Source organism: Gamsiella multidivaricata (assembly GCF_025024155.1).
Source record: "Gamsiella multidivaricata strain RSA 2152 chromosome Unknown BC939scaffold_1, whole genome shotgun sequence".
Classification (NCBI taxonomy): domain Eukaryota; kingdom Fungi; phylum Mortierellomycota; class Mortierellomycetes; order Mortierellales; family Mortierellaceae; genus Gamsiella; species Gamsiella multidivaricata.
In genome coordinates this window covers 629,683-652,485 of record NW_026251709.1, presented here as the reverse complement: position 1 = coordinate 652,485, position 22,803 = coordinate 629,683, and the positions used below count along the sequence as shown (strand labels likewise).

At 49.2% G+C, this 22,803-nt stretch overlaps 7 protein-coding genes across 7 annotated transcripts; 3 read left to right on the top strand and 4 right to left on the bottom strand.

The window, feature by feature from the left end:
• Nucleotides 1-2,542: 2,542 nt before the first annotated feature.
• BC939DRAFT_434163 (uncharacterized protein) lies at nucleotides 2,543-3,031 on the top strand. Its single transcript, XM_051553342.1, has one exon. The coding sequence runs from the start codon at nucleotides 2,691-2,693 to the stop codon at nucleotides 2,931-2,933; it is 243 nt and encodes an 80-aa protein (XP_051417869.1). The 5' UTR covers nucleotides 2,543-2,690; the 3' UTR covers nucleotides 2,934-3,031.
• Nucleotides 3,032-4,781: 1,750 nt separating this feature from the next.
• BC939DRAFT_498126 (uncharacterized protein) lies at nucleotides 4,782-7,849 on the top strand (the record flags this gene model as incomplete). The annotated part of the gene is made up of 3 exons (XM_051559777.1): nucleotides 4,782-5,201; nucleotides 5,331-5,455; nucleotides 5,548-7,849. 3 exons carry the CDS (start codon nucleotides 4,782-4,784, stop codon nucleotides 7,847-7,849), a joined length of 2,847 nt encoding a protein of 948 aa, XP_051417868.1.
• A 170-nt stretch (nucleotides 7,850-8,019) lies between these two features.
• Nucleotides 8,020-9,857, bottom strand: BC939DRAFT_390773 (P-loop containing nucleoside triphosphate hydrolase protein; the record flags this gene model as incomplete). The annotated part of the gene is made up of 5 exons (XM_051551912.1): nucleotides 8,020-8,289; nucleotides 8,410-8,609; nucleotides 8,726-8,937; nucleotides 9,001-9,586; nucleotides 9,713-9,857. The coding sequence occupies 5 exons, from the start codon at nucleotides 9,855-9,857 to the stop codon at nucleotides 8,020-8,022; spliced, it is 1,413 nt and encodes a 470-aa protein (XP_051417867.1).
• A 1,158-nt stretch (nucleotides 9,858-11,015) lies between these two features.
• On the top strand, nucleotides 11,016-12,199 carry BC939DRAFT_434156 (uncharacterized protein). The gene is made up of 3 exons (XM_051553341.1): nucleotides 11,016-11,042; nucleotides 11,169-11,194; nucleotides 11,325-12,199. Exon 3 carries the CDS (start codon nucleotides 11,473-11,475, stop codon nucleotides 11,944-11,946), a length of 474 nt encoding a protein of 157 aa, XP_051417866.1. The 5' UTR covers nucleotides 11,016-11,042; nucleotides 11,169-11,194; nucleotides 11,325-11,472; the 3' UTR covers nucleotides 11,947-12,199.
• A 2,045-nt stretch (nucleotides 12,200-14,244) lies between these two features.
• BC939DRAFT_434152 (ras family-domain-containing protein) lies at nucleotides 14,245-15,507 on the bottom strand. The gene is made up of 2 exons (XM_051553340.1): nucleotides 14,357-15,507; nucleotides 14,245-14,292 (listed from the first exon to the last, which is right to left on the bottom strand). Exon 1 carries the CDS (start codon nucleotides 15,270-15,272, stop codon nucleotides 14,649-14,651), a length of 624 nt encoding a protein of 207 aa, XP_051417865.1. The 5' UTR covers nucleotides 15,273-15,507; the 3' UTR covers nucleotides 14,245-14,292; nucleotides 14,357-14,648.
• Nucleotides 15,508-16,962: 1,455 nt separating this feature from the next.
• BC939DRAFT_434149 (pyridoxal phosphate-dependent transferase) lies at nucleotides 16,963-19,344 on the bottom strand. The gene is made up of 3 exons (XM_051553339.1): nucleotides 18,056-19,344; nucleotides 17,734-17,887; nucleotides 16,963-17,575 (listed from the first exon to the last, which is right to left on the bottom strand). The coding sequence occupies exons 1-3, from the start codon at nucleotides 19,037-19,039 to the stop codon at nucleotides 16,968-16,970; spliced, it is 1,746 nt and encodes a 581-aa protein (XP_051417864.1). The 5' UTR covers nucleotides 19,040-19,344; the 3' UTR covers nucleotides 16,963-16,967.
• A 14-nt stretch (nucleotides 19,345-19,358) lies between these two features.
• Nucleotides 19,359-22,792, bottom strand: BC939DRAFT_434146 (uncharacterized protein). Its single transcript, XM_051553338.1, has 2 exons — nucleotides 22,207-22,792; nucleotides 19,359-21,265 (listed from the first exon to the last, which is right to left on the bottom strand). Exons 1-2 carry the CDS (start codon nucleotides 22,550-22,552, stop codon nucleotides 19,584-19,586), a joined length of 2,028 nt encoding a protein of 675 aa, XP_051417863.1. The 5' UTR covers nucleotides 22,553-22,792; the 3' UTR covers nucleotides 19,359-19,583.
• Between the last annotated feature and the right edge of the window lie 11 nt (nucleotides 22,793-22,803).

The window sequence follows — 22,803 nt, the reverse complement described above, 5'->3', positions numbered from 1 at the left end:
CCAATTACAACCAAGCCATGTGTATACCTAAGGTAGTTAGAGACAGTGACCCAACGACGGATGGACCACGGCAACAGCAATCGGAACAAAGTCAAAGCAGTATGGATGCATCGCTTGGCGTTGGATACCAATGTAGAGCATTCCTCGTTCGACACGAATGGCTCCGTTCGATTGCGAGGTCGATCGAGCGGTGCAACAAGGTTGCTGAAGATAGGGGTAAGCTCACGAAAGAGACTAGCAGCTCGTGGAGGTCCCCAATCATCCGCATTCGCGACTTTGTGCAAACCAATCACAAAAACCAGCAGTGAGATCTGTGTACTGTAAAATTACACTTATTTGTGTTGAAGGCCAGGTTGGTCGTATTCAGCCTCTCGATAACTGTACGCACATACTCAATCCGTTCATCTCGATCTCGAGAGAATATCGCGGTGCTGTCAAGAGTTGAAAACAGAGGACAAATCGCTGGGATCCTGGTTCAATGCCCGTTTGAAAAGACTAGATAAAGGCTTTACTGCTTACCGTCGTGCATGAATGCAGTTAACGGTTGGTCACCTTCAGGGATTAGTAGCCGATGATAGGCTCAGGATGGATCAATTGTAGAATAACGGCATTACCAGCAAGACCCGTAATGCTTCCAAAGATTAATGGCAGATTGCCTGCTCGCTCTTAAAACTACTCTATCCGAGATTATATAGTGTATGGCACTCGTGCCCCAAGCATGACAAAGCTTGCCATTTGGGCACCAACCTGTCTTTCTCCTTTAAGCCATGCACAGTAGGTTCATTTTCGGTAGCATGCACCTCCCTTACAGTGCTTGGAGTTCTTAGGGCAACAATCCTTCCCGCCATATCCCATTTGATTGTTGGGGCAACATCCTGGCCTGACACAAAATTTACCAGCAGCGCAACAACCACGTTTGGGGCAGCATCTACCCCCAAGGGGACAGCACCGGGATCGATTGTTGGAACAAAGGCCGGTTCTGCCAGGACAGATTAAACCAAAGCGATGTTTTTAGATTAAAAGTACAACAGCGTTAATTTTAAAACCATCGTTTCCAGTCTCCATGGACTACATAAATTGGCTTTCGTTTACATGTCAGACTCGCCATACCTTTTCGTTTCTTTAAGAGATTATCGGTCTCGAGATTGAGCGAATCATCGCGACGGCTCAAGACCGAGCTGAAGTGGGGTTCAATCCTGTTAAAGACAGGGGAAAGGGCTGGGACTTTGTCCCCACCGGGAGTGGCGCCATCGGCAACAGTTATAATGACCACGGCGATCGAGAATAGAATGGAGATCTTCATTTTGTAAGGCCAGAGGTTGCGATTGTTATGAAAAAAAGAAGAGCACAAGTGTGGCGTGTCTCCGCTCACAGCTGCCCTGGTTTTCGATTTTGCTCTTTTTTGTTATCATTCCTTCCTTCTTAATGAAAGACAAATGAATGTCCGCTACTGGCACCTTTCCTGAGAGTAATTGAGATCACTCCGGTTTTCTCTTCACCCATGCAGACTACCCATGTGAGAGATAGACTAATCCTTCTCCTCTTCTCTTCTCTGCCCTTCCCATCCTTCGATCCTTTCCCTCTCCTGTTTCCTTCACAAAAGAAACTAACAAATCTGAGTAGCAAAAAGCTGCAGCCGGAAAAGAATAAAGCAAATTAAGTCGCTCTGGATTGTTGCTTAACATTTTCACTTATATGTCAGCCTGCAACAGGTTGTAGTACAGAAAGATCTCGCTTCTTGGGGGAAGCATCAGGTCAAAGGGGTGCAAATGTGCATAGGCGCAGACACATAAACTACCCTACAGGTACACGTTCATATAGAGCGCACAGATCTCCATAATGATACACATGGATGAAAGAGAGATGTCCCTTGAGATGATCAAGAGTGCTCTGCGTCGTAAATCATAGCCAAGACGCGTCAAGCATGTCGCGCCGTAGTACCGCGCGTGAGTACATCTCTCCCCCTTCGGGCAAAAGCCTTCAGTACAAAATTGGTGGCGCGCCACCATTACTAAAATAGTCGGCCGCGCCGCACCGACCCGGAATAGCCGCTTGGCCCATGCTCCTTGTGGTATGCGGTAGCATTGCTTGTAATGTATGACAACCTGTAAAGATGCCGAGCGAGACTGTGCACAATGCATACACATACGCGCATGATATTTGGTACTACACGACCATTTATCGCAATTTTTGTACACGAGTCCAGGGGTTCATTTTATCGACACAAATGAATTCCCAGCAAAAGTGATACGAGCTATCCAAGATAAGCATGTGCAGATGAGGATGACTATGGTGTTGTCTGCTCAAAGGATAGCTTTAGGAAGCATTTCACAGTGGTGGAATGAGTAGAGTACTATAATTTGTGTTTCCATCTGCTTGCCAAGAAGGCGGAATTGACAGCTCTGGGGATTGGGCCTGTACACATGCCAAGTACATTGAGGCGCAGCTCTTGGGCTTGAAGAAATTTGTGGAGTAGAAAAAAACGACCTCTATTAAAGTGTCTATTCGGTTCCCAGGAAATGCCTACCTCTTTTCTTCTTTTCCAAACGATGCCACGGCTATAATATGTCCGATGATGTATTGCACATTAATCATCGCATATGGTCCATCTGGCTGCCCAACAAGAAGGTGGATCAAAGTACCAATGCACGTTCATGCCGTTGTCGTCTGTCTGATGTGAACACAAGCACATGTCTAGCCTGCATTTTTTTTTTTATTTTTTTTTAGCCCGGTTGCACGAAATGACAATTTGTCGTAGGTGGAGTGGAGTTTGTTGTTTTGTGCACAGAGATATCTTTCTTCACCATCGATCGCATGCTGCAAAGGAGAAAAAAAACCCGACAATAACGACCGCCTTTGTGTCCTGTGTGTCAATAAAAGGAAGAAGCAATTGGAGCAAAAGGAGTTGTATGAAAAAAAAAAAAACGTTGTAGGCAGGACAGGGGAGTTTTTACACTTTAAAACGAAGCCCTCTTTGAGAGATCTACGCCCGAATTCTAGGCACTTGTGGAATCTTGGTTTCGGATGCGGTTTGGGTTGTTCTGGTCCTGATGGGCACAGAGCTGAGCCAAGGGAAGGGTTCTCAAGTTGCGGAGCAATCTTTTTGTTGTTCCTCCTTCAGGTGTCCGTCGATCATTCGACCGTTTTTTATTCTCAGTTTTGGAAACAGGGCAAACGAGTGGATCCAGATATAATGGACATAAAGATGGGCTTGCAGGTTGCGTTGCACTTTAAGGTGATGACCCAGTGCATAAACTACGAAAGGAGGCAAGCAAGCAAGAAAAGGGGTGTGGGGCGCGTTTATTTACTCGGCACAGTATGAAGATGGCCATTCATATGGCTGTTGCGGGCAAACAGGTGGGTGGGTGTTGGTAGTTTTTTTAGTTCCTGCAGTCGATTCAGACATATGCATATGCCGAATGAATAATGAAGGATTGATTGAAGGGTCGGACACCGACACTTTACCCCACATCGGTCCTTCTTCTATTCTCTCTCTCTTTCTTGTTGCTGCGCGTGTTGTTGTTGCGCCTCTCCTCCCTTCCATCCTCCCCTCCCTTCCATCCTCCCTGCTCTCTTTCACTCTCTCACTCTTTCGCCATCGCAGTCCGTCCTCTTCTCCTCATCTCTTCATCTCATTCACATTCACATCCGCACCCTGATCCCTTCGACACTCTCGGCCCCACTGTTTCGAGACTATTTTTTTTTTTTCGTACTCCACCCAGGAACCAACCTTAAACCAATCCAACCAGTACTTTCACGCACTCCTCCTCGGACAAACACTACCCTAGCTTTCCTTCCCATTCATGTTAATTCTCTCAACTCCATCTTCATTATCAACGTCCACCGCATTCTCTCTTTCATTTGTCTTGGTTTGCACCCCCTCCCTCCTGTAAATAGGTAAGAATCAATAGTACATATCAAATTCTTACACTGTCACACTAAGGAATATGTGTGCAGCAACATTCAGGGCCACTTTACGCCCAATTTCCATTGTGTGGTGTAGATCTTAGCATAGGCTTCTCCCACCGTTCCTGGGGCATCTGGTACTTAGAGAGGGCACATGATGAATCTATGGGGAGGTATGCTCCGTAAATTAGAGCTTTTCTTATGCTATATAGCTCTATTGCCCATTTGCTTTATTGTTTATTGGATCAATCTTGGTCGCAAGTGATTAGTTATACGGCTACGCGTACTACACATTAAGCGAACAGGTTCGTTACGAGGCTAGGTAGAGAGATCAGTTGGAGAAAAAAAAAGGGTCGCGCCAATAGGCTGATTTACGCGCTTCGTTTGTTCAGGCTCGTCCTTTGTCTCCAGATCGGGTGTCAGGATGGACTCAGAGGAGGACGAATAGAATTTGTGAGTATATGCGGGGGTGATGTGGTGGATTCAAGAAAAAAGAGCACTAGGATGGCAGGAAGAACCTTAACGGGATTACATTGGTCCAGTCTAGTCTAGGCCCGTAGATTGCATCTACTTTCTTAAAGTATGCTGCAAACTATCAACAAATCCGCCAACCTGCTTCCGCTCCGGTGAGCCGGGTTCTTTTTCATTTTCTTACAAATCATCTTTTCGGCGCCGTGTGTGGAGAAAGAAGGAAGAAGGAGAAGGAAAAGATTTGTTATGGAGGAAACACTCGAGGGAACCATTTACATCCCCATTCGTTTACGTGTGCATACCTACAAATGTTTATATTTGTCGCTTCTCCACATCACACCTGTGGCACAGGCACTTCAGCTCCTTAACCGCCATTTTTATACCTTTTATGCAGATACCATACCATGAGCGAGTCAAGTTCATCCTCGTCCTCCTCTTCTACCGCCTCCCCTACGACAACCTCCTTCATAACGTCCGTTACATCCACCATCCTCTCCACCATATCCGAAACCATCTCCGCAACCAGTACAGCCACATCCCTCTCATCGCCCACCCCCACAACCACGGTCCCTGACCCAACGATACCCCAGCAGACCTACGATGACCCTTCCTTGGATCCGAGCCTGCTTTGTGATTGGACCCGCTCGGCCACCGGCTGTAAGGACTCGGATTTCGTAAAGTACATGCTCATCACTTCCTCGGCCGCACACTTCCTCGTTGCCTTGTTTGGCATTTGGTTGCTAAGCTATCGCAACCGAGGGTTCAACAGCAAGATATTTACAGAGCTCTTCGTCAAAGTCGGCACCGGCATCCGGCCCAAACCTGTAAGCACAGGAAAACCAGACACTTTGTGATCTGAAGACGAAAGAACGCGTGGCAGGCCGTGTTTTAGAAGATTAACGTGCTCTATCTGTCTGTCTGCTTTTTTTTTTTTTTTTTTTTTCTCCAAACAGATGGACTGCATCGTCTTCTTTACGAGCATCGCCTGCTTCGTCAAGATTGTTGCAAATCTCATCCTAGTCTCCGGTGCTCTACAGCATACCATGTGGCTACGCGTCGCCATTGAGCAGGTCTACTGGTAAACAACACCTCATTTCATTTACGCCAGTTGTACTGCTCCGCTCTTCCTTCAGCTTGCTAATTTCTTAATATTTTGTTTGATATAACTAGGATTTTCGTCGCGTTTGCGTTCTCATCATACTTTGTTGGACTCCTCTACGCCATGCCCGTAACAACACGTGAGGGTATCTTCGCAGTCTATCATCCCGAAGTTGTCTTTGGTACCAAGCCCCTGCCCCCGATCCATGTACTCACCCCGACAACCGTCCAGAAGAACTCCATGCTCGCCATCGGTGCCATCTACCCAACGATCTTTGGCGCAGGTCTTGGAATCGCTTCGGGAGCGCTGCATGATTCCGGACATTACTATGCCTCGAGGGTTCTCATGCTTCTGCAATACTCGAACTGGGTCCTGATCTTGTACACGATGGCCCTGATGTTCTTTTACTATGGACTAAAGTACACCTTTATCCTGCGAGCCAATATCATTATCGCAGAGGCGGCACTCAAGGCGCCGAGGGCGGCTTTTGGAATTGGAAATCTGAAATCGCGATCACCAGCACGGTTCTTGTTCATTCAGCTACAGATCACTGGCTTTGGTGGATGCGCGGTGACGGTCCTTGCAGGAACGCTCTGTATACTTTGGGTTCTTTTCAAAGATAGGATTTTGGAGATGCCGAATGACCGATTGCCGCATACGATGGCTGTGTTCTGGACTTGCGCGATTGCCTTGGCTTTCTTTGTGGTGATGTCCTTGATCGCTGCACAGTCCGTCAGGAGTCGAAGACGTGGACTGCATGAGCCCTCGACGACCACGGCGACGATGACATTGTCGCATTCGGGGGGACAGAAGAGTTCAGCAAACAGAGCCTCGAAATCCGGACACCAGTTTAATATCTCAGACCCAGAGACGGGGTTGACGCATGATAGTTCGCATGAACTGGATTCACAGGACTCGGAAAAGGGATCGTTGGAACGATATGATGACCCGAGATACATCGTATACCTGGAGGAAAGTGACCGTCATCGAGCGACGGTTGCGGCATCAGTCGCTGCCATGGCGGCTCTGTCAGACAGCATGGACCAGGAGGCTGCCATGAATGGACAAAACCGAGATTCTTGGAGACCTGTTAGCCCTACGTCGCCTACACGGTCATTGACGATCCAGATCAACAACGGCCAGGCAATGACGAAAACTCCCAGCAATATCCGCGAGTCTGTCTTTGGAGGACGCACAATTAGAGAGGATGGCACCCCAGGATCACCACCACTTAGCGGGGGTGGATTTTCACTACCGTCATTCCCACTTGTAGCCATGCGATCGAACTCTAAGAACAGCATCCCGCAACAACCAAGGCCTTCTACCAGCTCTGCGACCCACACGAGCTCAACCATCTCTTCAAGGCTCTCACACGGATCTTCCAAACATGGCACCTCCTCCAGCGGCTCCCTGGGGTATCCTCTCCCGCCTACTAGCCCAGCCCTGAACCCTGCATCTCTGCTGCAACAACAAACACAACAGCAACTCCAGCAGCTTCCGCAATCCAACCCTCGCGTCTCTCTGCAGCGGATACATGTCAAGGGCGGCTCCTTCCAGACCATCCCCGAGAGCACTGCGACTGCCACAGCTGGCGAGGACTACGGCGGCGACCTTCTGTACAGCGACAGCATGCGTCAAGCCTCTTTTGAATTATCGTCTCCACCACCGCAGTCCCCCAAGCACGCTCGGATGAAGTCCTCCTCACGAACCCAACCCTCCCCGATCATGGTCCCGACTCCTTCCTCACCACGCCACCAGGCCCAGTACATTTACCACGAGAGCAACATGCCCTTCCCGCCCACTTCCTCTGTAAAGCACTATCAACAACCGGACCTGCCCACCGACATGCAGCTCCAGCAACAACATCCGCTGCACCAGGTCGCGTTCAAGGGTCTCTCACCTCCTCCACGCTCGACCCCTCAGAGTCCCACGAGCCCCACGAGTCCTGTACGCCGAACCGGCGGCGCGATGGTCTCTCCACCAACATCGCCCACAATCATTACGGCCGTCCCTTTGAACGCACAAACCTCTCCATCGATGCAGACACAGTCTCAGCAACAACAGGCATCTCCGCGTATGGGAAATGGAGTCCGACGTGGTGCTAGCAACGGTGCGAGCAAAGAGAACAGGGAGAGGGAGGTACTTACAGCGCCTTCTCCCAGTGTCGCGGCTGTCGTGGCAGCATCCAGGGGTCCCGGAGGTGGATATCAGAGCCAAAAAGATGAACCCACGCCTTTGCAATCACATCCGCAGTCGTTGAGAGGTCGAGGCGCACCGGTTCAGAAGCAAGAGCTTGAGGAGGAGGAGGATGGCGCAAGTGTCGGTTCTGCAGAGGATAACACTTGGCCCTTGCCCCCCACCTTCAAGTCATAATCCCCTAGCCACCCCTGTACATGTACTTTACGTCTCCCATCAAAAAAATAAAATAAAGAAAACAACCTCATATCCCAACATAAGAAGACCGTGTCTTTATTATAATGTTTAAGTGTAAATGTCTTTATTTCTCCCTAGCATACATTCCCTTCATCTCTTTGTGGTGCTGTCTATGACCCAAAGCTCAAGATTTTAGTGACAATACCCGCCGCGACGGTCTCGCCGCCCTTTCGGAGCATAACCCTTCCCAGTTCCTTCGAATCCTTAAACGTCTCCAACGGGATAGGCCGTCCGTTCAGTTTAATTTCGACCATGGCCGTCGTGTTCTTGCCCAGATGGCGGGGCGACTTCTTCACAATCTCGCCTGTGCCCTTATCGATAGTCGCAACCAGTTTCGAAACCGTGCCAGGTTCGTTATGGCTCTGGTGGTGCATAATAATCTATTACCAGTCCGCGGAACAAATTTAAAGCAATAATAGTTTGATTAACACAATGTCGGGAACAAGAAAGGAGAGTACAAATAATAGAGAACAAAGACAAAGTCAAGGAGAGGGACTTACAGGGAATCCAACGGTGATGGGGATCTTGACATCAAAGACCACGATTTGGGCTGCAAAGTGTGTCGTGACAGGGATAGGCGCGTCCCTTGCGCACAGCACCGATCCATTACTAACTTGTAAGATATCGATCCCCGAAAGCGTCAACAGCACTGAGTCGCCTGCAGCAGCCCACCGCGTCGGTTCGTCGTTCACTTCCATCGCTATATCCATCGCACAATACGAAAAATAAAATAAAGATAACAATATAATCATTAGATAACCTTGAATGTCGTGGAACATCCTACAAATGTATGCGTCACAGATCGGGGATACTCACATTTGACAACGGCCATCTCAGACCCAGGCATGACCATGACCGCCTCTCCGACCTGGATATGTCCGGCTTCCAGCCGTCCCGCCGCAGAAACTCCTCCGGTACCCTTGAATACATCCGTGACCGACATCCTGAATGGCTTCTCGACCGCCCTCGTCGGCGCATCCAACCCATCAATCGTTTCGATCAACGTCAGGCCTTTATACCAACCAAAGCTCTCGACCACATCCTTCACATTCTCACCCATAGGCGTGCCGCTAACCGCTGACCCATTACACACATCTCCCGCCTTCGACCTCTTCACCAGATTCTCGCCCGTGAACCCGGAGCAGGGCACGAAGATCAAGTTCTGCTTCCTGAAACTTGCATCCCTGACTAAAAACTGTTCCAATTTCTGCTTGATTTCCTCAAATCTCTCTTGCGACCACCCGACCACGTCCAACTTGTTCACGGCAACGACCAACTGCTGGACGCCCAAACTCCTTGCCAGCAGCGCATGTTCCTTCGTCTGTCCGTTCTGCTCGAATCCGGCCTCGAATTCCCCCGTCGTCGCATCGACCACCAGGATCGCCACATCTGCCTGTGCAGTGCCCGAGATCATGTTCGGAATAAAATCCCGGTGTCCAGGAGCGTCCAGGAGCGTGAACCGACGGTTTGCAGTTTCGAATTTCGTCACACCAACGTCCATGGTGATTCCACGCGCGCGTTCCTCCCCGGTCTCGTCGAGCACCCACGCAAACGCAAACGAGGCCTTGCCGATCTTCTGGGCCTCTCGCTCATGCTTTCGGATCGTCTTTTCCGTAACTTCGCCCTGTAGATATAGCAAATGACCCATCAATGTACTTTTGCCAGCATCCACGTGGCCTAATGTTCCCAGGAACATCATTTTCATAGGATTGAAAAAAAAGAAAAAAAAAAAAAAAAAGAGGCGTTAGCAATTTTTTTTTTTTTTTTTAGGTGTTCCTGCTGTTTTAAAGTCCAGTTCCTTACCAATGACGACCAAGTTCAGAGACTCCTTTTCTGCCACACGTTTCTGGTACTCCGAAGCCACATCAATTCTCTTGCCCACTTTCGTCGATGCCTTGTTCGGAGTCGACACGCCCGATGGTGGAGCCGATCCCGTGGGCGAGGACATCTCTGATTGATCCGGCGATGTCAGTGATACCGATGCGGCCTTTTGTGTCGCTGACGTGGTCTTTTTGGACGGCTGAGTGCCAGTGCTGATTGGGAATTTTGCAAGTGGTCCAAAGTTCATGGCGGAGAGGTCGAAACGCAATTGTCCTTCTGAGACATCTTCATCATCATCTAAATACTCGACAATGTCGTCGTTATCGTCCTGATGTGCAAGAGTTGATGTTGCTGCTGATTTAGGAGTTTCCTTGACTAGGGCGGAGGAAAAAGAAAAAGAAAAGAAAAAAATGCATATGGAGGATATAGCAGGTTAGAAACATGAAACTTTTTTTTTTTTTTTTTTTTTTTTTTTTTCCAATCCTAATGTTTTCATCCCCATCCTGAAGGACTCAGGTTGATATTGCAATACCTTTTGCTGGAGCCGAAGGAGAAGAGAGGGGCTTTCCAGTTGTTCCTGAAGGTGTTGCGGCGCTGCCCTGTTGCTGCGCGGGTTTAGTTGCCGCGTTGTTGTTCTTCTTTGCTGCGGCAGATGAGGTCGCCTTCTGCTTCTTTGCCAGCTCATCTATTTCAGAAAAACAACTAGGATGTTAAGATAAGAAACAGAGGGTGCCATGCATATGTCTTATAAAGGAGGCGTAGTTCAATTGCAAAAAAAAAAAAAAAAAAAAAGGAATAAAAAGAGTACTTTACCGATGAGATAAACAGCCGCTTGGTCGACATCGAAATAGTAATACCACAATGCATCCTGGATTTCCTTGATCGACAACTTGGCACCTCCAAGCATCGCCTTCACTTTCTCTATCGCATCGGCCATTTGGGCTTTTATTGTTTCCGATAGAAATCAATATGGCGGGATGAATGCCGTAGAGGTCATTCCGAGCATGCGATTGAAAGGTCGAGAAGGGTTTGGTTGGGTTTCCGTAGATAATTCCCGTTTTTTCGATGACGACGACGAAGGTAGAGAGGACCGCAGTTGATGTCATATTTGAGATGGGTTTAGACCGAAGAAAACCCAGATTTGAAAGAAAAAAAAAGATGTGACATCCAGTCAGTATCCATTGTGCAGGACGGAACAATAAGAGCAGGAATCGAGTCTCCGATTGACAGGATGTATCGCTACCTTGCTCTTCTTCGGTCATGGGCTGCTCCTCGATATAATCCTCTTCGTCGTATCCGTCGTCCAGGACATCTATTCGTGTGAAATATATCGGAGAAGGGGTGCGAAAGTATGGCAAAGGGGGCGATCAGTCAATAACGTGGAGACGGTGCAAAGCGGTTCCGTCCCTGATGAAGAACATGTGTGTTGTTCAATTACCATCCAGGTCGAGGTTGCGTACGTTCCTATGCCGCGACATTATGCGTTGTGTTGAATGAATGTAAAAAAGAAAAGAAGTGTGAATGAGAGAATGGGAGTGGAGATTCAACACAGACTTTATGCGGTCGCATTTTCACGTATTCAATTTCCACGTACATAGCGGGGTCTATGATCTCAGTCCGCGATCAGCTCAGCCAAGACATTTTCCTTGTTCTTCTACGACTTGACTTGTTACTCCCTCAAAGCGTTCGAGCTATCCTTGACTTTTCAACCACTTGTTACATCTTCATCGCCAACAGAAACCATGTCCTTCAATCTCGGGAACAACGACCGCCTCCCCTCGATGGGATCCACGCCCTCAAAATCCTCAAACCCGCTCCACCAAGCAGCCAACCCGTCTACTACCCGCAGCAGCGCCGACATGGTCCTCACGCCCGACCACCCAGCCTGGCACGCAGACCACAGTCAGGACTTCGCTAACCAGCAACAACACGAGCATCCCCAGCGCGGCTCTTCAACCAACAATCCTAGTTCTGGATTGTCAAGCGGACAAGCAAGCGCGACGGGACGGTTCAGAGCAGGACCGGACGCGGATTCGTACCTTCCTCCAGACGCAGTGCCCCAGGGAGCCAGATTCGATCCGATCATGCCGGACGATGTCAGGCAGGGATTACCGCATCGTGGCCCAGGGCAAGGACAAGGACAGGGACGAGTGCAAGGCCAGGGATTGCCGGGTAGCGGCGAACCCGATTTCGATGAATTATTGCCTCCTCGCTAAAGAGTGCATTCAAGCACCGCACAAGCACAGGAAATGATCCACTGCGGCAGATTTTTTTTGTATATACATTCATAGTCAGTGGTCAATGCGAACGAGCTGAATACACCGACCGATACAAAAGAACTATTTAATAATCATATTCGTCGACCGCTGTATTTTGATATGGCTGATTTTGAGTCCCCCTTTTTTAGATATATAAAATTTGATCAGTCATCATTATTATTATTAAGTTTCCAATTTCTAATTTATACAAGGTTGACTAGGAACAAACGCTCAACGCAGCAAAAAAAAAAAAAAGAAGAAAAAAAAGCGCGGCACCCTCGATCTCATCATGGCCCACAACCTCCTTCTCACCTTCACCTTCGAGTCCTTCAGAAATGAATATTCGGTGTGTGTCTGTACAAGCTTTTTAGTTGCTTGTCGCGCTTGCTTCAATTGACCCCTTGAATACCCTAGGAATTTTTATTTTAATATATCCCTTGCCCTTTACAAAAAGGGAGAAAAAAAAATTCATCCCACATATGGGTTGAAATTTTTCCTGCACTATCTCCATGTAACGATTGATGGCTCTCTTGTCCACTTCATATAAGCCTGCATTGTTTTGAGTTCAATGGTACCCATTTCAGCTCATTCCTTAATACCAACTCCAAGCAAATGCCAACCAAGTTATATTTCTAGGTGCACCGGGGGCCAGGTGTCAATATGTGCTTAGAAAGGGGGGGTGGGGGGTGGGGTGGCAATCATAATAGTATTTTACACAATTGCAATCCCAATACAAAAAAGTGTTGAATTTAGGGCAAGGGATATAGCTACAACCGTTAATTCGACTGGATGCGCCTTCGACACGCGTCTTCCGCCCGCTCACGGCACAGCCAATGAACCCTACTTCTTTGTCAGTCCTTCAGCGTACCTGTCCTTACCACTACATACATCAAATAAAAAAAAAACAAGAAAAAAAAAGAAAAGAAAAACGACTGCCACGCTATCTGCAATAAACTCGAACGTCTGTCTTATCCACTTATCCCTGCAGTTGAATATACGAGGTACCAAAGCGCCTGACTAATCTGATATGGCGACTGCGGCTAAAGTTGATTGCTCGAACTCTACTGACGAGGCCCTGGCGGTCTCGCGGATGAGCGCGATAGATTCACAGAGCCAATCGTCTCGAGAGGCAAACTGTCATTTAAAAAAAAAGGCCCTGCGGATGGACGCACTTTCCGAGGGATCAATGACTTGGTAGAATCCTCGCCTGAAGGTCCAGGGTCAATATTGTTTTTCAATAGCTCTTTCGATTTGACGTCTTTGCCCCCATTCTGCACCTATGTCCTACCTTACACTCCTAGTCTATCCCCATCGTCATCCTCATAAAATAGGAATAAAATTCACTGCAACTTTTAGGCGAGGACTCCACCAAGTCATTAATCCTTAGAAAAATGTGTCCACCTGTGAGAAATAATGCCAATTTTCCTCTGAAGTCAATTGACTCGCGCCCCGCCGTGAGACCGCTAGGGCCTCGTCAATTGTCCGAGTCTTCATTGTTGTCTAACTCTATTGGTCCGGCTAACCTTCAGCACAGCAGTAGAGTCCGTCCAAAAGTCAGCCCTCGCCAGAGAGTCGCGGGCGCAATATATTGAATTGATGCGAGTTCTATCCCTAATTTGATAATGCACACGCTTTGTTTTGCAGAGATGCGGATGACAATGAGGATAGGCTAGGAGTGTAAGGTAGGACATAGGCGGGTGCAAAATGGGGGCAAAGGAAAGAGCTACTGAGAAATTACATTGGGCCTGGGACTTCTTGGTGAAAACTCTACGACCAAGCCATTTTTCCCACCGTCCATGGACAATTGATTTCAAAGTCGAAAACTTGAAAGTCGAAAACTTGAAAGTCGCTTGTGCGACAGTGTCTCCCTGATATCCTTTACCCCCACCTCAGCACAGTGTTCAGCTCCCCGTGGCTGCTTAAAAGGGATCGTCCTTTTGGCCTTCCTCCCCATTATCTCTTCAGCACCCTCTTTACAGCCATCAAGCAACCGCAGCCACAACAAACCATGACTCTCTTCAAGTCCCCTAAGAAGCAGCCCGCCGCCGTTCCTTTCCCTGCCCCTGTCCCTACCTTGGCCCAGGACGACCTTGCCCCCCCACCATACTCATCCCAAGACCTGGCTCAAGAAAAAGCTCCCAAACTAGCGCTCAAGATGACCCAGCAGGAGGCACTCTCGTCTCTCGTTGGACAAGTCTGGGGTGCACCGGATAAGGACATTAATGTAGGATCGGCCACTAGCATTTTCTAGATGCGACCTCTCTACGGCCTTTGTACATGCACACTACACAGTACCTATTTATGGTACGTTTTACATGCTCGTAATTCCTTGATGAATTATTCCACCGCTTACCGAGTTCTGCTTCAGCTATGGTAGGAAGAGCCGACATCGAAGGATCGGAAAAAGTAACATCGCTATGAACGCTTGGCCGCTACAAGTCAGTTGGTCTAGTTGTCCGCCTTCTTCCTCTATGGTAGCTATGCTATCATATTTCTATATAAACAATATGACGCGCTGATCACCAAAGACTTCCACATATTGTCATGAGACGTACCCGGATCTCTTGTTTTATTGAAACTACTTTTTGTTTCTATATGTGGATGCTACCTGCGACAGTTTGGCTGAAGACATTTGGTACAGAGACGTCCCGCGAATTGTATTACCAACAACAGGATTGAGAACTATATGGAGGTGGAGGAGGAAGCTCAGGCTCCCCGATCATGATTCCGTGTGATTTGTTCCTGAGCAGGCCAAGCTCAATCTTCTTGCAGATTTCCACAGTGGTGTTCATAAAGGCATCTTCGACGGTGTATGCATCTTTGGCCGAGGTTTCAACGAAAGGGAGGTGGTGTTCCCTGGCAAAGGCTTCTCCCTCAGCGTACGAAACCACCCTTTGGTTGATCAAATCTTTCTTGTTGCCGACAACCGTGATTGACACGTTGGCGCCAGCATATTGTCTGATATCCTCGAGCCATCTAGGCAAGTTGTTGAATGTCTGTCGTGCTGTCACATCATATATTAATAATATACCGGCGGCGTTTCTGTAGTATTGTCGAGTGATGGACTTATATCTCTCTTGCCCAGCAGTATCCGTAAGTCGAAGACAGAGACTCTTTCCTAAGACGGAAACTGGACGCAAATCCATCTCAGTGCCAACTGTTGGCTTAACATCGTATTCGAAATCTCCTCGGGAAAACTGCCTGAGTAGTGCGCTTTTGCCTATGCCCGAATCTCCGATGACGATAAGCGAGATGATATAGTCGAACCCATTGGAGCAGAACATGGTTCCGTATTAGTGAATCGCTTCTGGAGGCGCTGATGCGGTTGGGAGCGTAAGGGCGCTGATGTAGCTGGGATAATGCAGCCAAGGGTGTAATGAAGGAATACGTTCTATCACCCAGGAGAAAGAATATTTAAGCTGGCTTTATCTATAGCGCTGTTGGTATAAATTAGAATAAGGCTGCCACTGTGTCAGTTGAAATGGGGATTGCGGAGTATGTGAGAACGATGGATCTGTGAAAAACGAGGTGCCCGTTTAATAGTGGCAGATCGTGCCTTATATACTAGGGAATGGCTATAAATGCATCTATAATTGGAGGCTAGAAATATAGGAGGTAGTCCCAGAGGCACAATGCTCTTCATAAAGAATCGGCGCCGAGTGGTGGCGGATTCAGAGAAATGAGGCACTTTATATAAGCAAGACAATCATATGGTGAATACACCACAGGAATGTCTACTAGAATTCCACGCAAAGCAGACTATAACATCGAATCTGGCTGCTTTACAGCGCCAAGCATAGTTTCTCTCAGTTCTAGGCTAGACAGCAAACTCTTTTGCTGAACTATGCACGCGCCACTGTCAGTTCTCACAAAATAGCTGTGCTGCTGTACGCATCTTTGACTCCGCGCTGTGTTTTGCTGTGTTATTTTATTTTTATTCTAGGTCACGGGTTCGAGATGAATAAAGGGGGGGGGGGGGGGTATTTCTTGCGCGTCCAGCAGCAATATTGCCAGTACACCCATTTCATCTCCGACCCATCAACACGCGTTCTAACCCTCCCCCCCCGAGGGGGTGGGAAGTAAAAGATCTATCAACAAGAGCTATGCTTTTTGTATATCTTTGAGAGGAGGTCGTCACAATGTTAATTCCGGCTACCGTGGAGGAGAAGTGTGTGTGCTAATATTAAGCAAGTTGACGTGTCCTTTTATTCGCCCGCAGTAGCAACTTCATCCTCAGTAACCCCATCTGCGTTCCTTCACCTCTCAAGAATATCCGTTGTAGTTCCAAAGAACTCGTTCGCAGCTTCTTCTCGGGCCCCTTCTCTCTTGATTGCTCTAGCTACACCTCCTCCTACTTGAGCTGCACCCTTCTTAAATCGGCTTTATCGTGTATTGTCTCTTTTGCCGTGCAGGCTTGACCCCAAGTTCTTTCTTCTCTGCTCCCGTCTTTGCTTGAAACTCCGCAGGTTCCCTCCACTCCACGGACGCGGCCTCTTCCTTAGCCAGTTGCCGCTTTATCTCCTCGATTTCCTTTAACTAGGCCTCCGTGTGATGATCGATCTTCTTGATGTGATCCAGAACACTGTCCACTGCTGGTTTCCTTTTCAGTTTTTGTATTTTATTTTTTAGCTTTCGGTCCTTGCTCTCCTCCAGGCGCTCGACTGTTCCTGGGATCAATATCCCCATTGTCAAACGCGTCATCGTCCTGTATAGGTCCTCTATCGCTATCATCATCTTCGTCACGGATTATCCTATTGTTTCTCCTGCAGATTCAACTCAGCGAGGCTTGAATGGGGCCAATTTCTTCTAGACGCGAACTGTCCGTGCACGCCGATCCAGGAACGCACGGGGATGGGTTGAGAATTCACACCAACCATAGCACATCTTGGGGGTAGTAATTCATTTCCAACAGAAACAACACGCGTCTATGTCTATAGTACGATCTATGCTCAGCAAAAAAAAAAAAAAAAAAAAGCCCCTCAAACTACTTCCTCCCTCAAGATCTTCTCCCCTTGTTCCTCCAGCATAGCCCTCACAGGCTCCCAATCGCGCTCAACCGTCGTCTTCCAGTTACTGATCGCCGCCCGAATCGCTGCTCGACCCTTCCACACTGTCGGTGAGAAATACGCGACCCCCGTCTCATTGATTGCCCTCAACAGCTTCGCATTCCTCCTCTCCAACACCTCCTTCTCCCTTTCTCCTCCTCCTTCCTGAGAACGGTTAGGAAGACTAATCCCCGCAAAGACAACGATGTTCAACGGACACTCCTCCGTGAGCACCTCAAATAAATCACACCTCTCCACCTTCATCCAATCAAACATCCGTTTCGCGAACCGACAGTTCTCCTCCACGATCCTACAGTACCCCTCACGACCGTAGGCGTGGAGGGTAGCCCAGACGGGGAGGGCGCGGAACCGCTGAGAGTTCTCGATCGAGATGTTCATCGGGTGCGAGAAGGATGTGCCGGAGGGACGGAGGTATGCGGCTGTGGAGGAGAAGATCGGTTCGAGGATCGCGGTCTCGAGTGAGGACCGGTACAGGAAGAGGCCGCAGTCGTAAGGAACATTCAGCCATTTGTGTCCGCAGGCTAAGAAAAAAAAAAAGAAAGAAAAAAAGAAAAAAAGAAAAAAAGAAAAAAAGAAAAAAAGAAAAAAAGAAGTATGCGTTAGAGGTGAATAGAAAAAAACTAAAAAGTAAACGAAATAAACGCGTGTTGTTCATCCACCATGAAAATCGAGTCCTTACCGGTGATGCTATGGGCCAATTCAAGCCCGTCAGCGAGGTGCGCGTACTTTGGAGAACAACGCGCGTAGATCCCAAAGGCGCCATCGATATGAAAGTACGCGTTATACTTTCTGCAAATCTCCGCGATCCGACGCGTGTTCTTCGGGAATATGCCCTACACATCCACCCAGTCGAGTCGATAAAAAAAAAATGAAAATAATCCAGCGTCTTAATCTCCTTCGTCCTTCCTCTACTCCATAAAACCACAAACTACAGTTCAGACCATAGTAATAAAAAAAGAAAAAAAAAAACAAACGACGAAGCTGAATCAATCTAAACTTACCGTGTTAACCTCCCCAAAGGCCAAGAACACAAGAACACTCTTTCCCCGTTCTTTCAACTCCTTCACCTTGCTTTCCAAGGCCTCCTCACGCTCATCCTCCTCCGAGTCCCCCATCCCCATCTCTGGGACCTCCACGACCTGCTTCCGTCCAATCCCCAAGATACTCGCCGCCTTCCACACACTCGCATGGGCCATGTTCGTCACCACCACCACCTGCCCATCATACCCATCCTGTGCATAATCCGTCCCATCCCGATCATAGATCCCAAGCCATTGTCGCCCAGCAGCCATGCCCACGATGTTCGAGGCCGTCGACCCCGTCGTCGTCATTGCCCTGAACCCCTTGGACTCTTCATGTCCACCATCACCATCACCATTGGCTTCACTATGGACGACGACGACGTCGTTACCGTCGCGGCCCCCAACCTGCTCGGGCAAGGGGAGATCAAACAGTTGGACGAGCATCCGCATCCCCAGCTCCGTGATCAGACTATATCCCGAAGTCTGCTCGTCGCTCCAGAGGATCGTGTTCTGATCATAGGTCGAGACCACCCAATCCGCCAACAGGGCCGCCGGCGTGACCCCTCCAGTCACCAACCCAAAATACCGTGGCCCCGCACTGTTCGCCAACGACGGTCCGATCCTCGTCAGGAGCTCCTCTACAGTCTTCTCTAACCCAGAGCCATGTTCACTTAACCCTTGCTTTAGGAACGCCCGTGTTTCTTCATCCATCGTCCCAACCGCTGTCCCTGTTCCTGCCCCTGACCCTGCTCCTGTACCTGCTGCTGCTGCTGCTGCTCCTACGGTGGAGCCGGAAGACTCTTTGCAGGAGCTGGAAACGAATTGCGCAGAGTGTGCAGGGAAGGGTCGGAGGGGAAGGGTATGCCGCTGGACTTCGGTCGAGCAGTCGAGCTGGCCGGCCGCGTGTTGGGCCACTTGCTCGAGCAGCCTTGCGATCGTCTTTGGGTCGTCCGGGAGTGCCATTCTTCTTTCTTGGTTGTAGTTGGTTGTAGTTAGTTGGGTTGGTTTTTTTTCTTCTTTCTTCTTCCTCGAATGGATGAACAAGAGGATGGGTTTGAGAGTGATGGGGCGGATGATCCTTTGTGCAACCGCCCTTTGGCCAGAGGGAGTCTGCGCAAAATAGACTTACGCCCAAATAAAATAAAGTGCCATCTCCCATAAGGCACGTGGTGCTTATTTTCAAAGGACGCGACAATTGGCAGGAAGACGGGACAGCCGAAGGAGCCGATGTACCTTGTAGAAACAAAACGTGCAACGCATGGTGGTAGTTTTCTTTCTTTCTTTTTTCTTTTCTTTTAACTCTCTTTCGAGATGACCTTTGCCCAGGCGAAATTTTATTTCATTGATACAACCTGCTCAAAAGGATGTGTGTGTGTGTTGGTGCAGAGAGGGTGAGAGAACGAGAGGATAAAGAAGTAAAGCCAACGACGATCCCATTGATTAATCCTTTTCCCCTTCGTTTCCTTGTCTTTCCTCGCGCAGTCTTGTTCGATCCTTGGTCCCTTCCTTAAGCAGATCTCTCATCATCACCCTCGTGGGCCTTGAGCACCGAAACCGCTTCCTCGACCTTGGCATCCAGAGCCTCACTATCCTCCAACAGGTGCAGCAACTCTCCATTGTCCATCTCCAACAACATTCCGGTGATCTTGCCGGCATAGTCGGGCTGGCGGGCTGCAATCTTGGGGTAAAGATGCTCACCAACCATCTGCTTCTGCTGGTCAGGGTCGGCAGCCGCCAAAGCAGCAGCCGTCAACGTGTTGGCATCGCCAGCAGGGGCGGCAGCCGCGGCAGGTGCATTACCACCACGGCCTTGTCCAGTGTTACGGGTGTAACCACCGCGGCCAGCGCCAGGGGCGCCGCGGGGAGCTCCAGCAGGTCCTTGGGAGGGAGGGCCCTGGGGACGACCTTGCTGACCGGCAGCACCTCCGCGCTGGGACTGGGAACGGGGTCCTTGACCACGAGGACGGCCCTGCATGGGAGGGAATCCCTGACCCATGGGGTAGCCGGGCATGGGGGCGCCGGGGTGCATCTGCTGAGGCTGGCCGGGGTTAACCCAGCGGGGACGGGGCATCATACCAGGCTGGCCAGGGTAGACCATGCCGCGGCCGCCCTGGGGAGGGAAGCCGGGGTAGAAGAGCTGGGGTGGGTACATGCCGCCTGCCATCTGTCCAGGGATCTGTTGCATGCGGAGTTGGTTGCGCTGAGCCATCTGAGCCTCGAGCTGGGACTTACGGACCTCCTTGCGCTGTGCAAGAGCAACGTAGATGGGCTTCGTTCCGATCATGCGACCGTTCATCTCCGTAACAGCCTTGGTAGCCTCGTCAGGGGAAGAGAAGCAGACGAATCCGAATCCCTTGGAGGGGCCCTTGGCCTCCTCACCCTCGCCGGCGGCCTTCTCGTCACGCATGACCTTGGCGGAGGTGATGACACCATAGACCGAGAACTCTTGACGCAGCTTCTCATCATCGATATCATCGTCTAAGTTCTTAATGTAGAGGTTGACGCCCTGGTACTTGCTCAGCTTCTCGAGCTTCTGCTGCTCGTACTGCTTCTTGAGCTCCTCCTCACGCTCGCCCTTCTTCTGGGCGCGGGTCACAAACAGCTTCCTGTCCTTGTACTCGGACTCGTGCAGCTCGTCGACGGCGCGCTTGGCATCATCATGGTTCTCAAAGTTGATAAATCCAAAGCCCTTGGAACGACCGTTCTCGTCGGTCGAGACGACGCACGAGGTAACGGGGCCGTACTTGGTGAAGAGAGCCTCAACCTCCTCCTGGGAGACTTCGGGATCCAAGTTCTTGATATAGACGTTCGTGAACTTTGCCTTCATTTCCTCAACCTTGGACTGGCGCTCTTTCTTGGAGATGTGGTGACCAACAAAGACCTTCTTGTCGTTCAACAACATGCCGTTGACGTGCTTGATGGCGTTCTCGGCAGCCTCGTGGGTCTCGTAGTGAACGAAACCGTATCCCTTGGACTGACCATCCTCAGTGGCGACCTTGCACGACAAGATGTTGCCAAAGGCAGAGAAGGTGTCGTGAAGGGCCTTGTTGTCGATCGTAGCATCCAAGTTCTTGATAAAGATGTTGCCGGTACCGGTCTTGCGAAGGGCGGGGTCGCGCTGGGACCACATGATGCGGCAGGGACGGTTCTTGATCAAAGTGTAGTTCAAGGTCTCCAAAGCACGCTCACCTATTCAAAGAGATCAGAGCGAGCTATGGTTAGCCACAAGCATGCCTTCAGTAGAGGCGGCGTACAATCCAAAAGCATCTGTTTCCACAAGATAGAGAGAAATAGAAAAGGAAGGAGAGAAGGAAGAAATAAAACACGCCATCAGGGTTTCGATAGACCGTGAGAACGCACTGCATCCAATTTGAAAGGAAGCCGAGTGCCTGGGTTCCATGGTCGTTTCACAACCACTGAGGATATCCCAGTGCCATCCTGAGTCATTAGTTGCACATTAACAACCCCTGTGAACAACAGCGTATTTTTTAGACCCGTCTGTCCTTCAGCAATCTCTTTTCTCCATGATCAAATGCCTTTTCTACCTGAAGGAAAAAAAAAAAAAAAAACACAACGAACAACAAAGATGCATAAAAGATGTTACAAAAAAAAAAAAAAAAAGTTGTGTTTGTGTTTGTGTTCATGCCAGGTTGTTGCTCGCTATCGACTGTAGAATCATTCATGACTGGCTGATTTTGATTTTCTCCGCAGTAAAGCCGTAACAAAGAAGGAAAAAGAAAAAAAGAAAAAGGCGCATGGTATGCATGGTGTGTGGTATCCGTCTTCTTTTTGCTAGACTCCCTCCCTATCGATGAAGAAAAAAAAATGCTGCAGGTATGGTGCTCGAATTAACCCTAATAGATCCGACAAGTTGGGTCTTTTGCTTTTGTATCCTGTGTTTGCCACCTTGCCCCACATGTCCCGTCCTGCACCGTACTGTTCCCGTTCAAAGTCCAGTCCGGTCCTGCTCTGGGGGAAAAAAATAATAACAATAGTAAAATTCTTCCATCACAACAAAAAGACTAATCACCCACCGCCGCCTACGACAAACAACAAAGAAACAAAGAAAGGAACAGACAGCTGGTGGCAAAGTAAGAATAAGGATTCAGTAATAGTGACAAGGGACATACCATCGGCAACGTTGTGGAAATTGACATAGGCATAGCCGAGCGAACGTCTAGTGACAGCATCGCGGCAGACACGGATCGAAGCAACAGGGCCGACCGAGTTGAACATCTCGAACAACATGGCCTCGTTGACGGAGGGATCGAGTTCGCCGATATAGAGCGAAGCCGAGGCAGTTGGGGCAGCGGCTGGGACGGGTGCGAAGTGGGCAGCCTGGGCAGCCTGGGCCTGAGCGGCGGCAATCTGCTGCTGCTGTTCCAAACTGAGGTGGTTGGCAGCGGGTGCGGCAGAGGTGGCGACGGGGGTGGCAGCAGCGGCCTGGACGTCAGCGGCGGCAACAGGTGAGGACATTATTGGATTGAGATTGAAAAGGAGGGTTGGTTGGATGGAGGTGAAGACAAGGGAGTTTCACTGAAGAAATCCGTTGGAGGGTCGTTCGGTTGAAGGGAAAGGGTGGAAGTGAGGGCTGTTTTTTGATTCTTTTTTATTTTTTTTTGTTTTTTTTTGTTTTTCCCTTGGGAGTGCACTGGGCAAAGGCAATCGGAGAGGAAAAAGAGTATTAAAAAAAAAAAAAAAAGATTTTTTTCTTTTTGGATGGGGGG